Source organism: Bufo gargarizans, chromosome 8 (genome assembly GCF_014858855.1).
Source record: "Bufo gargarizans isolate SCDJY-AF-19 chromosome 8, ASM1485885v1, whole genome shotgun sequence".
Taxonomy (NCBI): domain Eukaryota; kingdom Metazoa; phylum Chordata; class Amphibia; order Anura; family Bufonidae; genus Bufo; species Bufo gargarizans.
This window is the reverse complement of record NC_058087.1, coordinates 28,356,938-28,375,584: the sequence shown is the minus strand read 5'-3', so window position 1 is coordinate 28,375,584 and position 18,647 is coordinate 28,356,938. Positions and strand designations below refer to the sequence as shown.

The 18,647-nt window shown below is 45.6% G+C and overlaps 1 protein-coding gene across 2 annotated transcripts; it reads right to left on the bottom strand.

The window, feature by feature from the left end:
* Positions 1–1,671: 1,671 nt before the first annotated feature.
* DES (desmin) lies at positions 1,672–17,323 on the bottom strand. 2 transcript variants are annotated; one of them, XM_044303639.1, is made up of 10 exons: positions 16,693–17,323; positions 7,880–7,940; positions 7,649–7,744; positions 6,812–6,973; positions 6,585–6,710; positions 6,193–6,413; positions 5,799–5,842; positions 5,610–5,692; positions 2,972–3,004; positions 1,672–1,970 (listed from the first exon to the last, which is right to left on the bottom strand). In XM_044303639.1, the coding sequence occupies exons 1-9, from the start codon at positions 17,223–17,225 to the stop codon at positions 2,999–3,001; spliced, it is 1,332 nt and encodes a 443-aa protein (XP_044159574.1). In that variant the 5' UTR covers positions 17,226–17,323; the 3' UTR covers positions 1,672–1,970; positions 2,972–2,998. The 2 variants fall into 2 exon arrangements, with proteins under 2 accessions (XP_044159574.1, XP_044159573.1); XM_044303638.1 differs by lacking the exon at positions 2,972–3,004.
* Between the last annotated feature and the right edge of the window lie 1,324 nt (positions 17,324–18,647).

The following is an 18,647-nucleotide window of genomic DNA, read 5'->3' as shown; positions in this document are numbered from 1 at the left end:
GAGAAAGAGTGGGGTCAGGCCTACTGTACGCTGTAATGTTTTATGTACAACATACCTAATATACAGGGCTGAGCTTGAAATTCTATAGCTAAGCTGTTCTTGGACTTTTTTACATCTATTTACAAAAAGTTTTCCTAAGTAGTGTAGTACATGAGATCCACCATTAGGTGGTGCTATCATAATTTCCATTTCACAGATTGGACATATAACGTGGAGGCAACTAAAGACATAACTGAAGCTCCAGGGCCCAAATGCAAAATCTGTTATGGGACCCTGACCTGCCATGTGCCGTGTATGTCCTGTACTGTAGAGGGGCCTTTCGGCCCCCGCGCAAACACCAGGGCACTAGTGCAACTCTGCACCACTATGGCTACAGGGCGAAATATGGTGCTTTGATGTCTACGGTTCCTGAGCTGCTCTAAAACTTAAGGGACCGAGGTTGTCAGAGCATGCTGGGAGTTGCAGCCCTTTTAAACAGGCGGACAGCATTCAGTCGAACGTTAGTTTATTTGGGCTTTACTTATAGGGTTTATCCAAGACTATTAAATGCCCCCCATATGCCCGGGCTCCTCACACTGAATATACTTGCCTCGCTCCTTCTCCCTGCACCGCTCCTGGTACCCGCACCGCTGCTGATGCTTCTCCCCGTGCGCGGATGAAAACATCCGGTGTCAGGGGGGAGCAGCCAATGGCAGGCGGTGACGGGGACGAGCCTCCCAGTGTCACCCGCGATGCTAGGAAGGCTCGTCCCTGTCCCCGCCTGCCATTGGTCCCCGACAGTGCGGGGACCAGGAACGGCGCAGGGAGCGAGGGGCGAGGCAAGTATATTCAGTTTGAGGGGCCCGGGCATATGGGGGGCATTTAATAGTCTTGGATAACCCCTTTAAAGGGGTTTGCCCATCTCACAAATTGGTGGCCTCGCGTAGGTCTAGAACAGGGTCCCCAAAGTGAAGGAGAGCTGACCGCGCATGCGTGTCGTGCTCTCCATTTACCTCTATGGCACTCAACTATTTCTAGAACTCCCATAGAAGTGAATAGAGAGCGCACTGTGCAAGCGCAGCCACCCTCCATACACCTCTATAGGAGTTACAGAAATTGCCAACCAGGTGCTCCACTATTCGACACACCCATAGAAGTGAATGGAGGGGAGTTGCGCTTGCGTGGAGTGCCATCGTTCCATACTCTGTCCTAGAGATAGTTGCAGGTCCAAGAGGTATCGCTGGGATATGCCACCAATGTGTGAGATGGGCCAACCTCTTTAAAAGGGGGTACAATAGAGATAGATTGGATGGATCCATTGAAAACCCCTAAAATGGTTGGTATGGAGCGAAAATGACAAAATATGAACTGAATTGGGTTTTGCTTATAGAATTTCAAGCTCATTAGACTGACCGTGAAATACGGGCAGAGCCCCTAATGTCGCAGGACAATGGTGTCCTCGGCCTCAAAGTGATTGTTCCCAATTAGCTATTTGCTGTCATTCAGTCTATGCTCTACGTGGGATAAGAGGCCATAATGGCAGGAAAGCATTTAGAAATGACAGCAGATGCAGGGTAAATGTGCTCCCACAAAGAAATGGGTGAGGGGCAGGTGCAGTGGGGCTCGTCACTGGAACTAGCTCAGGCCTACAGGATCATCTTCTTCCCTAGGAAATGAATGGGAGTACCATTGTTTGTGAGAGTGTTGGTTACTTTATTTCTCTTGCAATGATGAGAAACCTCCAAAAAGACATTAGTTATTCTAACGGGGGAGGGTTGACCTAATACGCATTGGGCCTCCAGCAGTCCATGGTTCAGGGGAGAAGCGGTGACAAGTGTGGTGGAGATCTGTGGTGAAGATACAGCATGAGATGGCCTAGGTCCAGCAGGGATACGCTCAGGCTGTGCACTGTGGTCATTCCCGTGGGGCGTCCATCTTCATGTGTCCATTCACAGGACCTCTTGATGCTGCTGGGAAGCCTCACTGACAACCTGTGGGTACAAACACAAGTCAGTATTGTTACGGGAAAGGAGAATCCATGGAAGATCTGAGATTGTCTGGTCTAGAAAACCCAGGGCCCCCAAATTAGCTTTAATGAGGATTTCACACTCTGGAGGACCTGACACGTCCTAGTATTACATTTTAATGAGAACTGTGTAATGTCGCATTGTCTCCACTGGGGGCAGTGCAGGGGAAGCGAACACTTGGTTTTCACCTAATTGCTAGAGATCTCATGATCATCTGATCAAGGTGGGGGGAAGGGTCTTTCTATCAAAAATGGATTGTCAAAAGCGGAAAATTGTGTGATGCTCCCTGGAAAATTGTCAAGCCTATAGAATTTTGTTTATTTTCCCAAAATATTCTAGCAGCAGTCAACTTGTACAGGTTTGGAAATTGGGACTAATATATGAGAAGATAAGAGCCAGCCTAGTTCTAGATAATGGTGGTCAGATGATGTCCTATTATGAATGACATTCAATAATGGATTATTGTTCATTGGACGCTCCAAAGGAGACAATTCTGAGGGCTGCCTTCCATCAAGTCCATTTCTGAGATCTAAGACTGCACCCAGCAAGGATCCTCTAGCCAAGGATCCAGTCTATCCCCAAATGATCTCTGGAGAACCACTATAACTGTAATGAGTGATGGTTTCTAAAAAAAATGCCAACATCCAGGATGATGTCGTTTACAAAATGGCACAAGAGTCAGCACATCATCGGACCACTTCATCATCTTGCCCCAGCCTTAAATTCAGTGTACAGATGTGAAAATGTAGGAAAATTGAGCATAGCCTTAAAGGAACAATACATGGCGGGAGGGTTAAGTATGGAGATGCACAGGGATATACAGTGTGACAGAAGACATGAAGCAATGGGATACACATGGTGAAAGTGGTGGACAGTGCACAGAACTTCTACTGAGTGAACATTTGAAGAGTGATGTGGCCATAAAGGTGAAGGCATCAAGAGGAAAGTGCCCAAGTGTGACTTACCAGTGCTCCAGAGGAACAGTAAGGTGCTCAGTTCTGCTGGGGCAATGAGAAGTACGTGTGTGTGTTACTAACGTCTCTGCAATGCTCCAGCATAGAGACAGTAGACCAACGATAAAGAGAGCGCTTTCTAAGAACCTATTAATGGATCCTTCATTTCCGAGCCTGATGAAGGCCATACCACAAACAGTGCAAAATCCACTCTATATAGATGTGTGAGGTTCCATACACATGGCCATATTACATATCTGTGTTGTGGTTACCTGTATTATGCCACTCCTAGTCTGCTAGGTGGTCCATACTGCACCCCATTGGTGTCCAATTATTTTATATATAGATAGAGACATATGGAGTTGTGTCGAGTTATTGTCCCCATGATTAATTTCTTTTAGGAGAAACATAGTGTCATGCAGGTACCATATAATGACACATAGAGTGTCTAATGATACACAATATGACATGAAAGACACTCCAGGTCTGTGTCATTGTTTGGAACCTGAGCATCAAATATCAAGATATCAAGTCCATCCCATTCATGTATCCAGATAATGCAATTATTGTACTTGTTTCTTTGCCACTGTTTGTAGGAGAGGAGGGCATTATGGCCCCCCAACATTGTCTGTTAACCTTACAGTGACTGTGATGAAGGAGAGCCTGCAAACCTAGGAAGGGATGCGGAGAAAACCAGGATTGGGGCTCATCAAGACCCCATGGCGGTTCCATTAGAGGTTGTCATTGCCCCCATTGCGGCCCCAGTGCTACATTTCCCTATTATTTCTGTGTCTTTTCTGTATCATGTAATGTGACAGCCTTCTGACAGATGCACATTAAATATCTCATCCTCCGTCATAACTGTCCATCTTTTACTAGATTGCAGCTGTTGCATCTTTACTTTTAGAAACTCTTAGGGAACAGCTGTTGTATTCTCTCCATTTCAGAGGGCGTTGTGCTGGAGTGTGTGGAGCCCTGTGCGTGTCTCAGTGTTTATATTCAGCAGTCACTATAAAAAGCAGGATGAGGCCATGTAACTGAGCCGAGGTGAGTGACTCAACAGAAGGTCCAGAGAACCTACGGCTTCTGATCTAAGCAAGAAGTTGCAGGTTTAAAGTGTAAAAAGTCAGTCAAAAACTAAGAGGAAGGAAGTGGGGCTCAAAAAAATTGCACATAGGGCAGTGGAATCTGTTTTGGGGGGTCTTTGATTGTCCGATATAAAATATGTGATATTTATTCATGGGACAATAATGCATTTAGCTTTGAGTTGCAAATAAATTGACCTTTAATAAGCGAAATATATATTTAAAGGGGATGTATGATTTAGAAAACTAGTTTCCCAATACCCCATTCCAGCACTGTCAGTATCTAGAGGAAGTTCCCTAAAATAGGATTTCCATCACTTGGTCAGAAAGTGGATACAAAGAATGCCTCTCAGTCTGGAGGACCCAGCATATCTAAAATATATGGACATCCCATGGATTTCAACGGGCATAATGCAATACTTCATTTCACCTGTGGTGGCACTGCAGAGGAATTGCACACCTATTGCTTGGTTCCTCCACAGATTGCAGCGGATCACAGCGGGACAGCCTGAGATTGGCTCATTTTGGACCCCTCTATCAAAAAGGGATTGTAAAATACAGAGAACCCCTTTAATAACTAGACGGATCGATGATACTGGAGAGATGGAACATCTGCCCATAGCAGCCAATTAGGTTCCACCTCTTATTTTGAGAAGCACTTTGGCAAATGATATCAGCAAGCTGAATGGCTGCTTTGGGCAACCTCTCCACATTTCCCTTGCGCCATTTTGATAACTGTCCCCACTATGGAGCACGAATTTAGTTGCTTATATGATTGCACTTTACAGTATATTTGTATGTGTGGCCAACCTGAAGCAACCAGGTGTTTCATTCTTCTACTTCAGTTTTCTGGTGGTAAAAAGTTGCAAACTTTTGTGTAAGTGGTGTTTCTCCACCAATCTCACCACTTTCCAGAATAGGGGGCATGACAAGGACAGGGACAGGGCAGGCCCAGAACATTTATCTTGTTTTACGCCTCATCATAAGGATCTTTCAAGAGCACAAGGGAGATCATGGATCAATGCCGGTGTATGATAAAATCTGTTTATGTACACTAAAGCCTTCCAGATGCCTCCAGAAGAGGCTTTACAATAAAGATTTTACAGCTACTCTCAAGAATGCGGTTTCTAGATTTTATGCACACAACTCCCATTCCATTCCTTTCTCGTCTGACAATGAGGTGTTACAACTGGGCGTCGGGATTTACAGATAAAATTGCTGCCAAGTTTCCAAAAGTAGTTTTGGAAAAAAGTTCATGCTGGAGATAAAATGTTATATCTGTCATGAGCTATAGCCGCTGCGGGAAATGAAGTATTTCTGGTTACATTTGTTGATGGGGCAGTTTTCTGGGTCCATATTGTATGGTGGGTTATATGGTGGGTGTAGTGTTTCTGTCACCCACTGTCTGGATAGCATGGGTAGCGATGTTGTATTCTCATCGAGCAGTGTATGATGGGAGTATTTTTTTGCAATATAGTATTAGTCAATTTCTCATCACCATTTACATTAGGGTAATATTTCCTATTTGCAAAGGTCTACCATGCCTATGTCACCACACTTCTCACCTCTCCATCTCGGGTCTCAATAGTTTTGATCATGACTGTTTTCTTGGTGTGAACTTCTGAAGATCTCTGCTCTGGGCTGGTCTCTGCAGAAGACAGAAGAGCACCGTTAAAAATCCCTGGACGGAGAGAGACCAATGAATTCTTACCTTCATATAAATAATGAAACTTGATCAATGATAATCATCTCACCTCTGTAGCTCAGTCCTGAATATGTCTGGATGGGGAGAGTGATCCTAAAATACAAAAACATCATCTAGTTACTATGAACCATCGCTTAAAACCTGTCTTTTATGATCATTCTTCATCGGAACTACAGCCTATAACTGAACTGCCAACAGCCTATAACTAAGTTGTATTAAAGACAGCAGAAGAATGGCTTAATATTATAAATATACTGTTATACAACATGAAGTAGCTAAATGCATTAGCTGCTTCCTGAATTTGGGCATAAAGATCACCATGGCCATAAAGATCTCAAACAGGGTCTACTGGAGGAAAGTCATCAATTGTCTATGGGTTTTATACTTTAGATAAGGAGTACCTTTATGGCCATCATCATTAGTCATATATCAGCCCTCCTCACCTGCTCTCCTCTCCTTCCAGCAGTTTCCGGTATGTGGCAATCTCAACATCCAGTGCCATCTTAACATTCAACAGATCCTGATACTCGCGGAGGTGTCTTGCCATGTCATCTTTCAGGTTACGGATTTCTTCTTCTAGCCGGCCAATGGTATCTTGGTATCCAGCTGCCTCTCCAGCGAATCTTTCCTCCAGGTCTCGCATCTGGCGCATCAGGGAATCATTCTAAAAAATAAGAGTCACAGGGCATGAACTAAGGTTCTTGAGCAATAGGAGAAAAGAACAGAAAAGTGGCAAGAAGTGACATCTAGAAGATGACATCTTCTTCTATAAACCATGAATCAGAAAATTGCAAATCATTACTTGTAATTTTTGATACTCTAGTCTGATACTTACAGTTCCCTTGAGGGCATCAACCTCACAGGTGTAGGATTGGATTTGGTGACGATATTCCATCAGCTCCTGTTTGGACTGACGAAGAGAATCATTGTTCTTCTGTTGAGCCTGGTTGAGGTCAGACACCTGAAAGGAGAAAAATATACAAATAGTGAGGGTCCGGTCATTGTTTCTGTCTACATTACCACTGCTGGGACTCATCATTGTGGACCAAGTCTGGACATTACCTTGGACTTGTACCATTCCTCAGCTTCTGAAACATTCTTGGCGGCAATGGTCTCATACTGTGCCCGGATGTCTCTGAGGGCTGCGGTCAAGTCTGGTCTGGATATGTCCATTTCTACCTGTACATGTTGTTCCTGTAGCTGTGCCTGCAGTTCCCGAATTTCCTGAGGAGACACAACAGAACCTTCTCGATGACTGGATATAGGAGAGAGTTTTAAAAAAAACACAACTGCAACCCAAAAAGTGCACAAGGGTATTCTAAAAGTAGAAGAACCTTCTTTCCTAACTCTTCAAGCCATCAAGCCAGAAGGCTCTACAAGGGTCATGGACGCATGGCCTCCATTCACCGACACTAAGGAAGAGCTCATCTTGCTCCTTGCTTCTACCTGAGCTGCCACCCAAGTATCCACCAGGTGCCAAAAACCATGAAAAGTGAAACACTATAAACAAAAATGAACTAAATATAGAAATGTGCCGAGTCATAACAGCCCAGGCATCGGGGCAGAATTATAAAAATCTCCTAGTATTTATCCTAGCCAGAACACATGGGCAAATAGAAGTAAATGCAACAAAGTGACAGGCGTGCAAATATGTCATGAATGGAGGATCCCACCATAGTAAGTTTAGATACTCTAGGGTCACCAGTTCTGTGGCACTTGGGCTTTAAAACTACCCAACATCTTGGCTTTGATCAAGAGGCCAGAGGCCCATCTATGACCAATGGCCCTGGCTCTAGTCACTGGATACTACACCTGATCTTAAGCCAAAAGGCAGAAACTTGATAACTGAGAAGAACCATGATCTTTGGAGGCCACTTGATGACGGCTGACCACTCTTACCTCATCATGAACCTTCTTAAGGAATGCAATCTCTTCCTGCAGAGATTCGATCCTCCTCTCCAGATCAATCCTGGCCAGGGTGGCAGCATCAACATCCTGAAGAGTTAGAAAGATAATATCAGGACAGAGAGCGATGAATAAAATGGCTTACAGGGAGAACATAGGGCATACAGCTCAAGAACTGAAGTGTCTAAGGTCAACGGGGGTTAAATCACTGGTAATACAACTTACAGATCTGAAGGCGGACAGGTTATTCTCGGCATCTTCCTTAAGCTGGATCTCTTCCTGCAGCCTGGAGAAACACAGAGTGGTCAGCGCCGGATACTCCCCGGACAAATGCGTATTCCTCCATACTAGTAATAGTGTCATGTGAAGAACGATCTTATTGTAATTACAGCAAGGTAGATAGAAAGATAGATAGATAGATAGATAGATAGATAGAGTAGATAATAAATATAGATAGATAGATAGTAGATATGATAGATAGATATGAGATAGAATAGATAGATAGATAGATAATAGATATGAGCTAATAGATGATATATATATAGATATGAGATAGATAATATAGATAGATAGATAGATAGATGATAGCATATAGATAGATGATAGATATCGAGATCGATAGTAGATAGATAGATGATAGATAGATAGATGATAGATAGATGATAGATGATATAGCTAGATCGATAGATAGATGAGATAGATAGATAGATATAGATAGCTAGTCGCTAATGAGCTCGCTGATCTCGATCTCTAGCGATAGATCTCTAATAGCTATGAGCTCGATGCTCGCTCGCTAGCTCGCTCTCTCGCTCGCTCGCTCGCTCGCTCTCTCGCTCTGCGCTCGCTCGCTCGCTCTGCCTCGCTCGCTCGCTCGCTCGCTCGCTCGCTCGCTCGCTCCTCGCTCTGCGCTAGCTCGCGCTCGCTCGCCTCTCGCTCGCTCTGCGCTCGCTCGCTCTGCTCGCTCGCTCTCCTCGCTCTCGCCTCGCGCTCGCTCGCTCGCTCCTCTCGCTCGCTCTGCGCTCGCTCGCTCTGCGCTCGCTCGCTCGCTCGCTCGCTCTGCGCTCGCTCTGCGCTCGCTCGCTCGCTCGCTCGCTTCGCGCTGCGCTCGCTCGCTCGCTCGCTCCTCGCTCGCTCTGCGCTCGCTCTCTCTCGCTCTCGCTCTGCGCTGCTCGCTCGCTCGCTCGCTCGCTCTGCGCTCGCTCCTCGCTCGCTCGCTCGCTCCTCGCTCGCTCGCTCGCTCGCTCGCTCGCTCGCGCTGCTCGCTCGCTCGCTCGCTCGCTCTCGCTAGATAGATAGATAGATAGATAGATAGATAGATAGATAGATAGATAGATAGATAGATAGATAGATAGATAGATAGATGGATATGAGATAGATAGATAGATAGATAGATAGATATGAGATAGATAGATAGATAGATAGATAGATAGATAATAGATAGATAGATATAGCTAGATAGATATGAGATAGATAGATAGATAGATAGATAATAGATAGATAGATAGATAGATAGATAGATAATAGATAGATAGATATGAGATAGATAGATAATAGATAATAGATAGATAGATAGATAGATATAGATAGATAATAGATAATAGATAGATAGATAGATAGATAGATAGACTTGACAAAGGCCGCATTGGGTGGCTGAAATGTTGCCTGGGAATATATTGGGTCATCACCTTTCACTTTTATCTGGAGTGCTCCCTCATTTTTTGGAAATATTGTACAGTGGAATGGTCGCCGACCTTCCCTGAGGATTTGCACCCTATTTACTTTTTTTCTAACTGTGCTGCTGTTGTATTTTAGTTTTTTAGATAGATAGATAGATATGAGATAGATAGATAGATATGAGATAGATAGATAGATAGATAGATAGATAGATAGATAGGAGATAGATAATGTCTTCATACTATTAACAGTGTAATATGAAGAACAATTGTAAAGAAATGTATATTTACAGCAAAGATCAGTGTCACATAGACATATTATGGCAGTACAGTTGGAGAATACTCCGGTGCAGGTTCAGCAGCTCCTCTGTCCGTAGTGCAGCCTTATGTAATGGTGTAATAGGCGGCGCCGATCACAGGGTATACCGTTAATATGATGGATGGGCCAGAGACAGACGGATATCCACCGCTCCACTCCTAATAAGGCCATTTCTGCGACCCCCACTTATTTCAGGAATGGCCGTGAGCTCATAACACAAATGGTTATATATTCCATAGGAGAAATGATCGCCGCCCTCGCCATATAGGGAGCAAACATAGGATGTCTCCGCTGTCTGCTCTTCCTCACTCCTGACAGCATGGTGGGGAGGAAGTGATCATTAAAGGGAGAGGGGTAGCGGTCACCAGGCACCGGCCGCCTGTCCCAGCACCTCTCTGGCTCGGTATGGCGGATCCCTGGAAACATAGATTGCGGTCACTGGCACAGCCAATATAGAGGATGATTTGGCGGTAGTGTCCCTTTAACAGGCTGTCTCATGAGAGTTATGTGTCAGCTGTGAACAAGTGGTCAGTGACTCCCATTATCCCTCAGGCCAGGTGGGGGGATGTATATTTATAGCCTGCAGTGCTGCAATCATTAAAGCTGCTCCATCCTTTGTATTGACATGTAGAATTTACTGATGTAAGAAAAATGACAGAAATACTATTTGTCCCCATGTCATATATAATACCGTACAGAAATCTTCCCTAAATTTGGGGAAATATCTAAAAAGGAAAAACCGGACTCCTAAATGTATCAGTGTGTGTGTGTGGGGGGGGGGGTGTCTCCGCTAATTATAAGTGACAATGAGATACGGTCATCTTTACGTAAAATATTCCCATCTCAGATACGGATGCCATCAATGTCAGACAGGTGCAGGTCCAGGGGTGCACCACCAATGAGGCCAGGTGAGACAGGTAGGGGCAAGAGGACGGCAGCCGAAGGGCCCTGGGCTGAAGGGAAGGGGTTAGGTTAAGAAATTGGCATTGGGGAGTGGTGGCGCCCTTTCAGTTTTCGCCTCAGGCAGCAGAACGGCTAGGTGCACCTCTGGGTGGGACCTGCACCTATCTTCAGAACGGGGGCCCCCAAAAGTGAAGCAGAGCACACAGTGCATGCGGAGTGCCCTCCATTCATCACTATCGGAGCTCAGATATTGCGTGGCTTTTTTTTTCAGAAGTCCTATAGCAGTGTATAGAGAGCACACTGCGCAAGCGCAGCCACGGTTCCATGTGCAGCTATTGGAGTGTCAGAAATAGCTGAGCCGGTGCCCAGCTATTTTCAGGACTCCCATAGCGGAGAACGGAGGGCGGCCACGCATGCGCAGCTGCTCTCTGCTCGCTTTGACGTCCACGTTCTGGAAATAGGAGCAGGTCCCAAACGTTCCGTATCCTAGCAATAGGCCATCAATGTCTCAGATGGGAATAGCCCTTTAAGAAAAGGTCTACAACTTTCTAATCTGCTTTGTGTTTCCATTTGAAACCCATTTCAAGATCCCTGCTTTCTTTAATTGAATAGAATGTCTTCTTTACTGCCAGTATCCATAAGTCCTGCACAAATCAGGCTTCAGTTGTATCCAGTCTAGACAACTACCTGCGAAGTGACGCATCAGCAGCTCAGATCTCTCTCCTGATTGGTTGTTACAATGTATCAGTGCAGGTAAAAAGTATCAGTCTGGAGCCCAGAGGGGACACAACTGTATTTGGCGCTCGCCTGTGAGAGGTATTGGACTAGACGGGTGGGCTTTCAGCAGCTGGATTTAAAGGAGAGTTTCCACTCATTGACAGTAAGCAGCCGAGCATACATGTGTTTTCAATGGGGGGTAAGCTTCTGCCAAACCTGTCTGCGGAGGCGGCTTATCTCCTGGGGGAAGAAAGGCTCGGGCGTGATAAAACTCAACATGCCAATCCTTCCTCCCCTGGATAATGGCTCATTCAGACGGCCATAGTGTTTTGCGGGCCGCGTGCGTTCTGCATTTTGCGGACAGGCGGACTATAAGGATAGAAACGCCTATTCTTGTCCACGATGGCGGACAAGAATAGGACATGCTCTATCTTTTTTGCGAAGCCGCGGAAAGGAACTACGGATGCGGACAGCACACGGTTTGCTGTCAGCATCTTTTGCAGCCCCATTGAAAGGAATGGGTCCGCACCCGTTCCGCAAAATTGCGGAACAGGTACGGACTCATTCATGCGGTCGTCTGGAGTCAGGAGGCCCCTCATACAGATTAGGGCCGGTCCCACCCCAATCACCAAGTAGGGAAGGGTAAGAGCGAGGCCCCTTCTATGTTAATGGCTGTGATCCGGCTCATAGAGGGGAGCCCCATGCTTTAGGGGGTCCAGCGCCACCAGCTGCCCCCTGGTAACCTCTTTCCTCTGTAAGAGGGGGGGGGGCTGGTACTGATTTTGCATTGACGCCCAGGAGCTGAAAGTCACACCCCAGCCCTAATAGGGGATGTGCAGACCCCAAAATCATTCATTGATTTGTGCCAGTAACATTCATGACGTATCCATTAGTAACGCCGCAAATGACAGATCAATGGGATTTTGACGTCTGGGACCCCCAATAGTCCCAAAGGCAATGGGGGCCACAACCAGCTAGGTTTCTTCCCTCCCCAACTGGTTGAGGTGAGGTTATATTGGGGGGAAGCCCTAGGGGGGCCACAGCCCCGTCACTGTAAGCAGTCAGCCCCCGCAATGGCAAATGGCGTCAGTGAGAAGACGCCATGTAAATGTCATGGAGGCTGTATATAGGTCACCCTGCCCTTTCACGGAGCACAGTATAGGCGACCTTGCGGGTGACACATGAAATACGGCACCGGGTCGGTATAAATAGTTGCCGGTTTGCTGGAATGAGCAGCTGCTCCTGGGACCAGCACGTGGTGGCATTTGGTGCATAGCAATTGTCACTCCTGTGTACAGTATGGCCTGAGTGTCAGATGTAGCAGGGCTGAGTTTGTCATTTGGCAACGTGTTGTCTCTTGTTTTACATAGGACTGCAACAGAAAGCATTGATCGGGCCCCGTCGATCGTACGCTCAGGGGGGAATTTGTTGTGGAACTTTCCGCTGGACTGAAAATCAGTTCCATTCACCTCAATGGGGCTTGCAGAAGTCAAACCACCCCAATCAGATGAATGGAACCGATTTTCGGTTACGGAAATTTCTGCAACAAAATCCGCAGTGTGCCGGTGGACCCTCATATGGTATATCCTGTCAGTATAATGTCAGTTCACGTGGTGCGAATATTTATTTTAGATTTTGGTGCCTAAAGCGAGTCACTAGTATCTAAGGCTACACAACAGTGAAAAAAAACGGATACACTGTCAGTTTTTCACAGCCATTTTGCATCCGTTTGTGCGTCCATTTTTTCTCGCCCTCGATCCGTTCTTAATGCCTGTTTTGCCTCAGATTTTAACAGATGTTAAAAATGGGCATTAAAAATTGGTAAATTTGATAGGCTTTTTTTTATCCCAACCTCTGTAGTGCCCCCCATAGCACCCTCTGGTCATGAAATGGTTCCTATAGTGCCCCCCAGTATGAATAATGACCCCCTTTGTGTGGCCCTAGTATGAATAATGTCTCTCTCAGTGCCCCCCAGTAGGAAGAATGACCCCCTTAGTGCCCTCCAGTAGGGATCATGACCCCATTAATTTCACCCAGTAGGAATAATGACCCCCTTAGTGCCCCCCAGTAGGAAGAATGATCCCCTTCGTGCCACCCAGTAGGAATAATGACCCCCTTAGTGCCCCCCAGTAGGAATAATGACCCCATTTGTGTCACCCAGTAGGAATAATGACCCCCTTAGTGTTCCCCAGTAGGAATAATGACCTCCTTAGTGCCCCCAGTAGGAATAATGACCTCCTTAGTGCCCCCCAGTAGGAATAATAACCCCCCTAGTTCCCTTCAGTAGGAATAATGACCCCCTTAGTGTCTCCCAGTAGGAATAGTGACCCCCTTAGTGCCCCAGTAGGAATAATAACCCCCTTAGTTCCCTTCAGTACGAATAATGACCCCATTAGTTTCAGCCAGTAGGAATAATGACCCCCTTAGTGCCCCCAGTAGGAAGAACGACTCCATTAGTGTCACTCAGTAGGAATAATGACCACTTTAGTGTCCTCCAGTGGAAATCATGACCCCCTTAGTGCCCCCCAGTAGGAATAATCACCCCCTTAGTGCCCCCCAGTAGGAATAATGACCCCCTTAGTTCCCTTTAGTAGGAATAATCACCCCTTTAATGCCCCCCAGTAGGAACAGTGACCCACTTAGTGCCCCCCAGTAGGAATAATGACCCCGTTAGTGCGCCTTATTCTAATAATACCAAAAATAACAAAAACCTCACGGCTTGCATGAACACTAGCTTGCACTGGGAGCAGCAGGACCTGATGCTCCTAGTGTGATCATGTGACGCCACCCCGCAGGGAACATCAGGTCCTGCGGCCTCCAGGGAGGAGCGAGTGTTCCCACATGTGCAAGTGGATGAGGTGAGTATTTTGTTTTATTTTAACCTCAGAAAAGCCCTTTTTGGACAAAAGCAGGGCCCATTGATTTTCATGGTGTCCGTCTGGCCGTGAAAACGGACATAAATAGGACAAGTCATATTTTTTGATGGCTGCTAATCACTGGCCATGTGAATAGTCCCATAGACTTTAATGGGTTCTGGAAAACGCTGTGTGACAGGTGACACAACAACGTCCACCTCATAGCGATTTGTGTGAATGAGCCCTAAGTCTGTCAGATCCCTCAAGGCCAACCAGAGAGGGGTGCGCTACTTAACATACAACAGATGCTTCCTATTGCTCTTTCCCCCATGCTTTACACTGCAGCTCTGCTTGTTCAGACTAGCTAATGGGTGTAAGCTCAAGGGAGGACCTAAGTATTAAATAATTGATTATTACCCCCAGCATTGCCCTGCTACAGCTCATATATAACTGTACATCAGGAAATGATGGGATGGCGGCACAATGGGACATCACTATGTGAAGTTATCAGGGGCCCCAAACTGAAGTCTCCTCTCACAGCTGAGGAGCATAAAGAGGAAGTCACCGACACGAGGTCTATATCCGCTCCCAAATTCCTGGAAGGGTAAGACCCTTATATGGTGACTGCAGAGATATGGGATATAGCGGGGAGCAAGGGGCCCTAGGGGTACACAGGCGATGGCCTACATGGCAGTCAGCAGGTACTGTTAACCCTTTACTATCATCCTATCAATGTGATATAGAGCAGTTCTATACAGATGCAGTAGAGCTGAGTTTGTCACTCTACGTGGTCATCATTAACTCCTTGAGAAAAGGTAGTGGAAGCTGCGGCCCTATAGCAAAGCCTATATGTCACTTCATAATGACTCGTGACAAACTCAGCCCTACTACATCTAAAATATCCAGCTCGTTTTCACAGCACAATATTTTTGACTTGCAATAACAAGTTACAAAGTATAAAAATAATAGACATCGTCACAGTATGAATGTTACTCCTTGTGCCCTCCTTCAACGTTTTCCCTTTTCTTACTGCCTCCTGCCCGGCCCCTTGTTACAACCCCCTGAGGCATCGTCCGTCTCCTGTACTGACTCTTTCCCCCTGATATAGTGTAATATATAATGGATTGTACAGATGTAGCAGAACTGAGTTTGTCCCTCTACATGGATTTTGTGATAACTCTACGAGTAAATCTAGTGCAGTAGTGGAAGCTGCAGATCTATGGCAAGGCTTATATGTCACTGTATAATGAATTAGGACAAACTCAGCTCCACTACATCTGACATTTTGTTTTATTTGCAAAATGAAATTACGAACTATAAAAATAAAATATACATCACGATATTAAATTTTGCTTCTTGCACCCTCCATCAGCTTGTTCTCTATTCATACTACCCACTGCCAGTCACCTTATTGTGTCTCTGACATCCATTCATATATCCATCTATATATCTATCCATCCATCTATCTATATATCCATCCATCCATCCATTCATATATCTATCTATCCATCCTTTTAGCCTTCCATCCATTCTGTCATTGATTTATCCAACCATCCTTCTATCTTTTCATCTATCTATCTATCTATCTATCTATCTATCTATCTCCTATCTATCCATCCATCCTTCCTTCTAGCCCTCCATCCATTCTTCCATTCATCTATCCATCTATCCTTCTATTTATCTATCTATCTATCAATCGCATATCTATCTATCTATCCATCCATTCATCCTTCCTTCTAGCCTTCCATCCATCTATCCATCCATCCTTCTATTTATCTATCTATCTATCTATCTATCTATCTCATATCTATCTATCTATCTATCTATCTATCTATCTCATATCTATCTATCTATCCATCCATCCTTCCTTCTAGCCTTCCATCCATTCTTCCATTCATCTATCCATCCATCCTTCTATCTTTTCATCTAGCTATCCATCCATCCTTTTATCTATCCATCCATCCTTCCTTCTAGCCTTCCATCCATTCTTCCATTCATCTATCCATCCATCCTTCTATTTATCTATCTATCTATCTCATATCTATCTATCTATCTCATATCTATCCATCCATCCTTCCTTCTAGCCTTTCATCCATTCTTCCATTCATCTATCCATCCATCCATCTATCTTTTCATCTATCCATCCATCCATCCATCCTTCTATCTATCTATCTATCTATCCATCCATCCATCCATCCTTCCAGTGTCGGACTGGGGCACCTAGGGCCCACCAGTAAAATTTATTTGGGGGGCTACTATCCAGATACATTTAAATATAATAATCTAACAAGTTTTGTATATGAACATCGGCTGATTGAGGTGCTGTACATGGAATATATGTATGTAGTGCAGTAAATCTACTGTGTTATGTGCCACTTGTGCAGGGGTGGGAGACTAGGGTCCCACCTTGCTCAGGGGCCCACCAGGGGATTCACCTGTACCCCTGTGGGCCAGTCCGAACCTGCATCCCTACTTCTAGCCTTCCATCCATTCTTCCATTCATCTATCCATCCATCCTTCTATCTATCCATCCTCTACATTGACTCTTTCCTCTTGGTATGGCGTACTCACTTCTGTTTTAGCCTCTGCAGGTCATCTGCCAGGTTGTCCCTTTCCACCTCCACCCGTGACCTCTGATTGGTAATGATATCCACCTGGTGCCTCAGCTCCCTCATCTGCTCCTCGTACAGCTCGCTGATTCTGGTTGGCTCCTTGCCCTTGAGTCGGTTGACTTCGGCCACCAGGATGGCATTCTGCTGCTCCAGGTATCGCACCTTGTCAATGTAATTGGCGAACCTGTCGTTCAGTTCCTGCAGCTCAACCTTCTCGTTGGTTCGGGTTTGAAGGAACTCCTGGTTCATCGCATCTGCCAGGTTGAAGTCCAGGACATCGTAACTTGCTCTTGATGGGGCGAGCCTTGTGGACTTGAAACTGGAGAGACTTGGGACTGCTGAGGAACGAGACACCTGGTAGACTCTGGAGTTGAGGGAGCTGGCGGAACCTCCTTTCGATCCAAAGGAGGTTCTGGAAAAGGATGGAGATGCACCTCCGAAGGTGCGGCGGTAGGAAGACACCCGTTGGCTGGAGGAGTATGACTGGCTCATGCTTGCGGTTGGCTTGCTTGCTGCTTTGATGCGGTGAGCCTGGAGGTAGGGCTCTGAATGGAAGCGGGGTGAATTGTCAAGAGCGAAAGTAGAGGTCCTTGTCTATTTGTACTGTACGTCCCTGAGCAGTGACATGAGAGACCTCCTCTCCCTCTCTGGCGCTCCCACCTCTTCCCATAACGCCCACCCACCCCCCTATTCCATCCCACACAGTAAGTGAAGATCGTGTCCAATTGTCTTCTGAACAGCTGCAATGTCCTCCCATGTCTGGGACAAGAGAAGGGGAAAGAGCGACTTGAAAATCAGCCAAGGGTCTCAAGAACGAAGATTTGTTAACGTCTAAAAATAATTTGGATTATTTTCTTAACTTTCGGGAAAGTTTCATTCTTCCAAAAACTTTTTGAACCCTATGGAGATTTAACCCTGAGTCTCCAGCTTGCAGTAGGCCTGGAAAGGGTTAACAGAGGAAACAGAAAGTTGCTACTGTTACACTGTATTTGAATGGTTCAAATACTGAAAATGGTGCATCCCCCCCCCATCCATAAAGCTGGACGCCATACTTACAGTGAAGTAGTATTGGTTCCGGCCATCAGAGAGGCTAATGCTTTTTCCTATAGTGTGCAAGCACGACCACTGCTGACGGATAGCAGGGTGGTCGTAACCATGGAAACAAGCAGTGTATAATGTGATGGAAAAATGAATCCAGCCAGCAAAGGAAGCAATATGGATAATAACAATACATTAGTAAGTGGCTTGTGTTAACTTTCTATACATGATAAATGCCACTTACTGAAGTGAGAGAACCCCTTTAAGCTTAGCAGATGTAGCAGAGCTGAAGTTGTCATCAACGGTGTCTCCATGTGTTTTCTGTGACTCCTAAAGGATCTGATTCATTTAGACAAAATTATCATGGGGCCCAAAGGGGTTACATTTGTAACAAATTCAGATCTGCTAAATGTGTACAATGCATAAGGGATATTTAGTCTCCCAGTATTCATCACACACATACACTGTATAATATACAATGTTTCTAACTTTTTATACAAATTAGTTACATACACGAAATTTGCATATTTTAATTGGATCTTGATATCATTTATAATTAAACTAGAAGTACTAGACGGTTTAGTCCTAAAATATGTGGGTGTTATGCAGGTGTGCACCCAGGGGTGCACCACCAATAAGGCCAGGTGAGGCAGCACCAGGTAGGGGCAAAGAGGGGCAGCAGAAGGGCCATGGGCAATGAGCGCTTTCATTGTGGCAAAGGGGTTAGGTTAAGAAATTGGCATGGAGGGGGGCGCCGTATCAGTTTTTGCCTCAGGCAGCAGAAAGGCTAGGTGCACCCCTGGGTGCACCTAGCCTTTCTGCAGCCTGAGGCAAGAACTGAAACGGCGCCCCCCCCCCCCCCCTTCCCCAATGCCA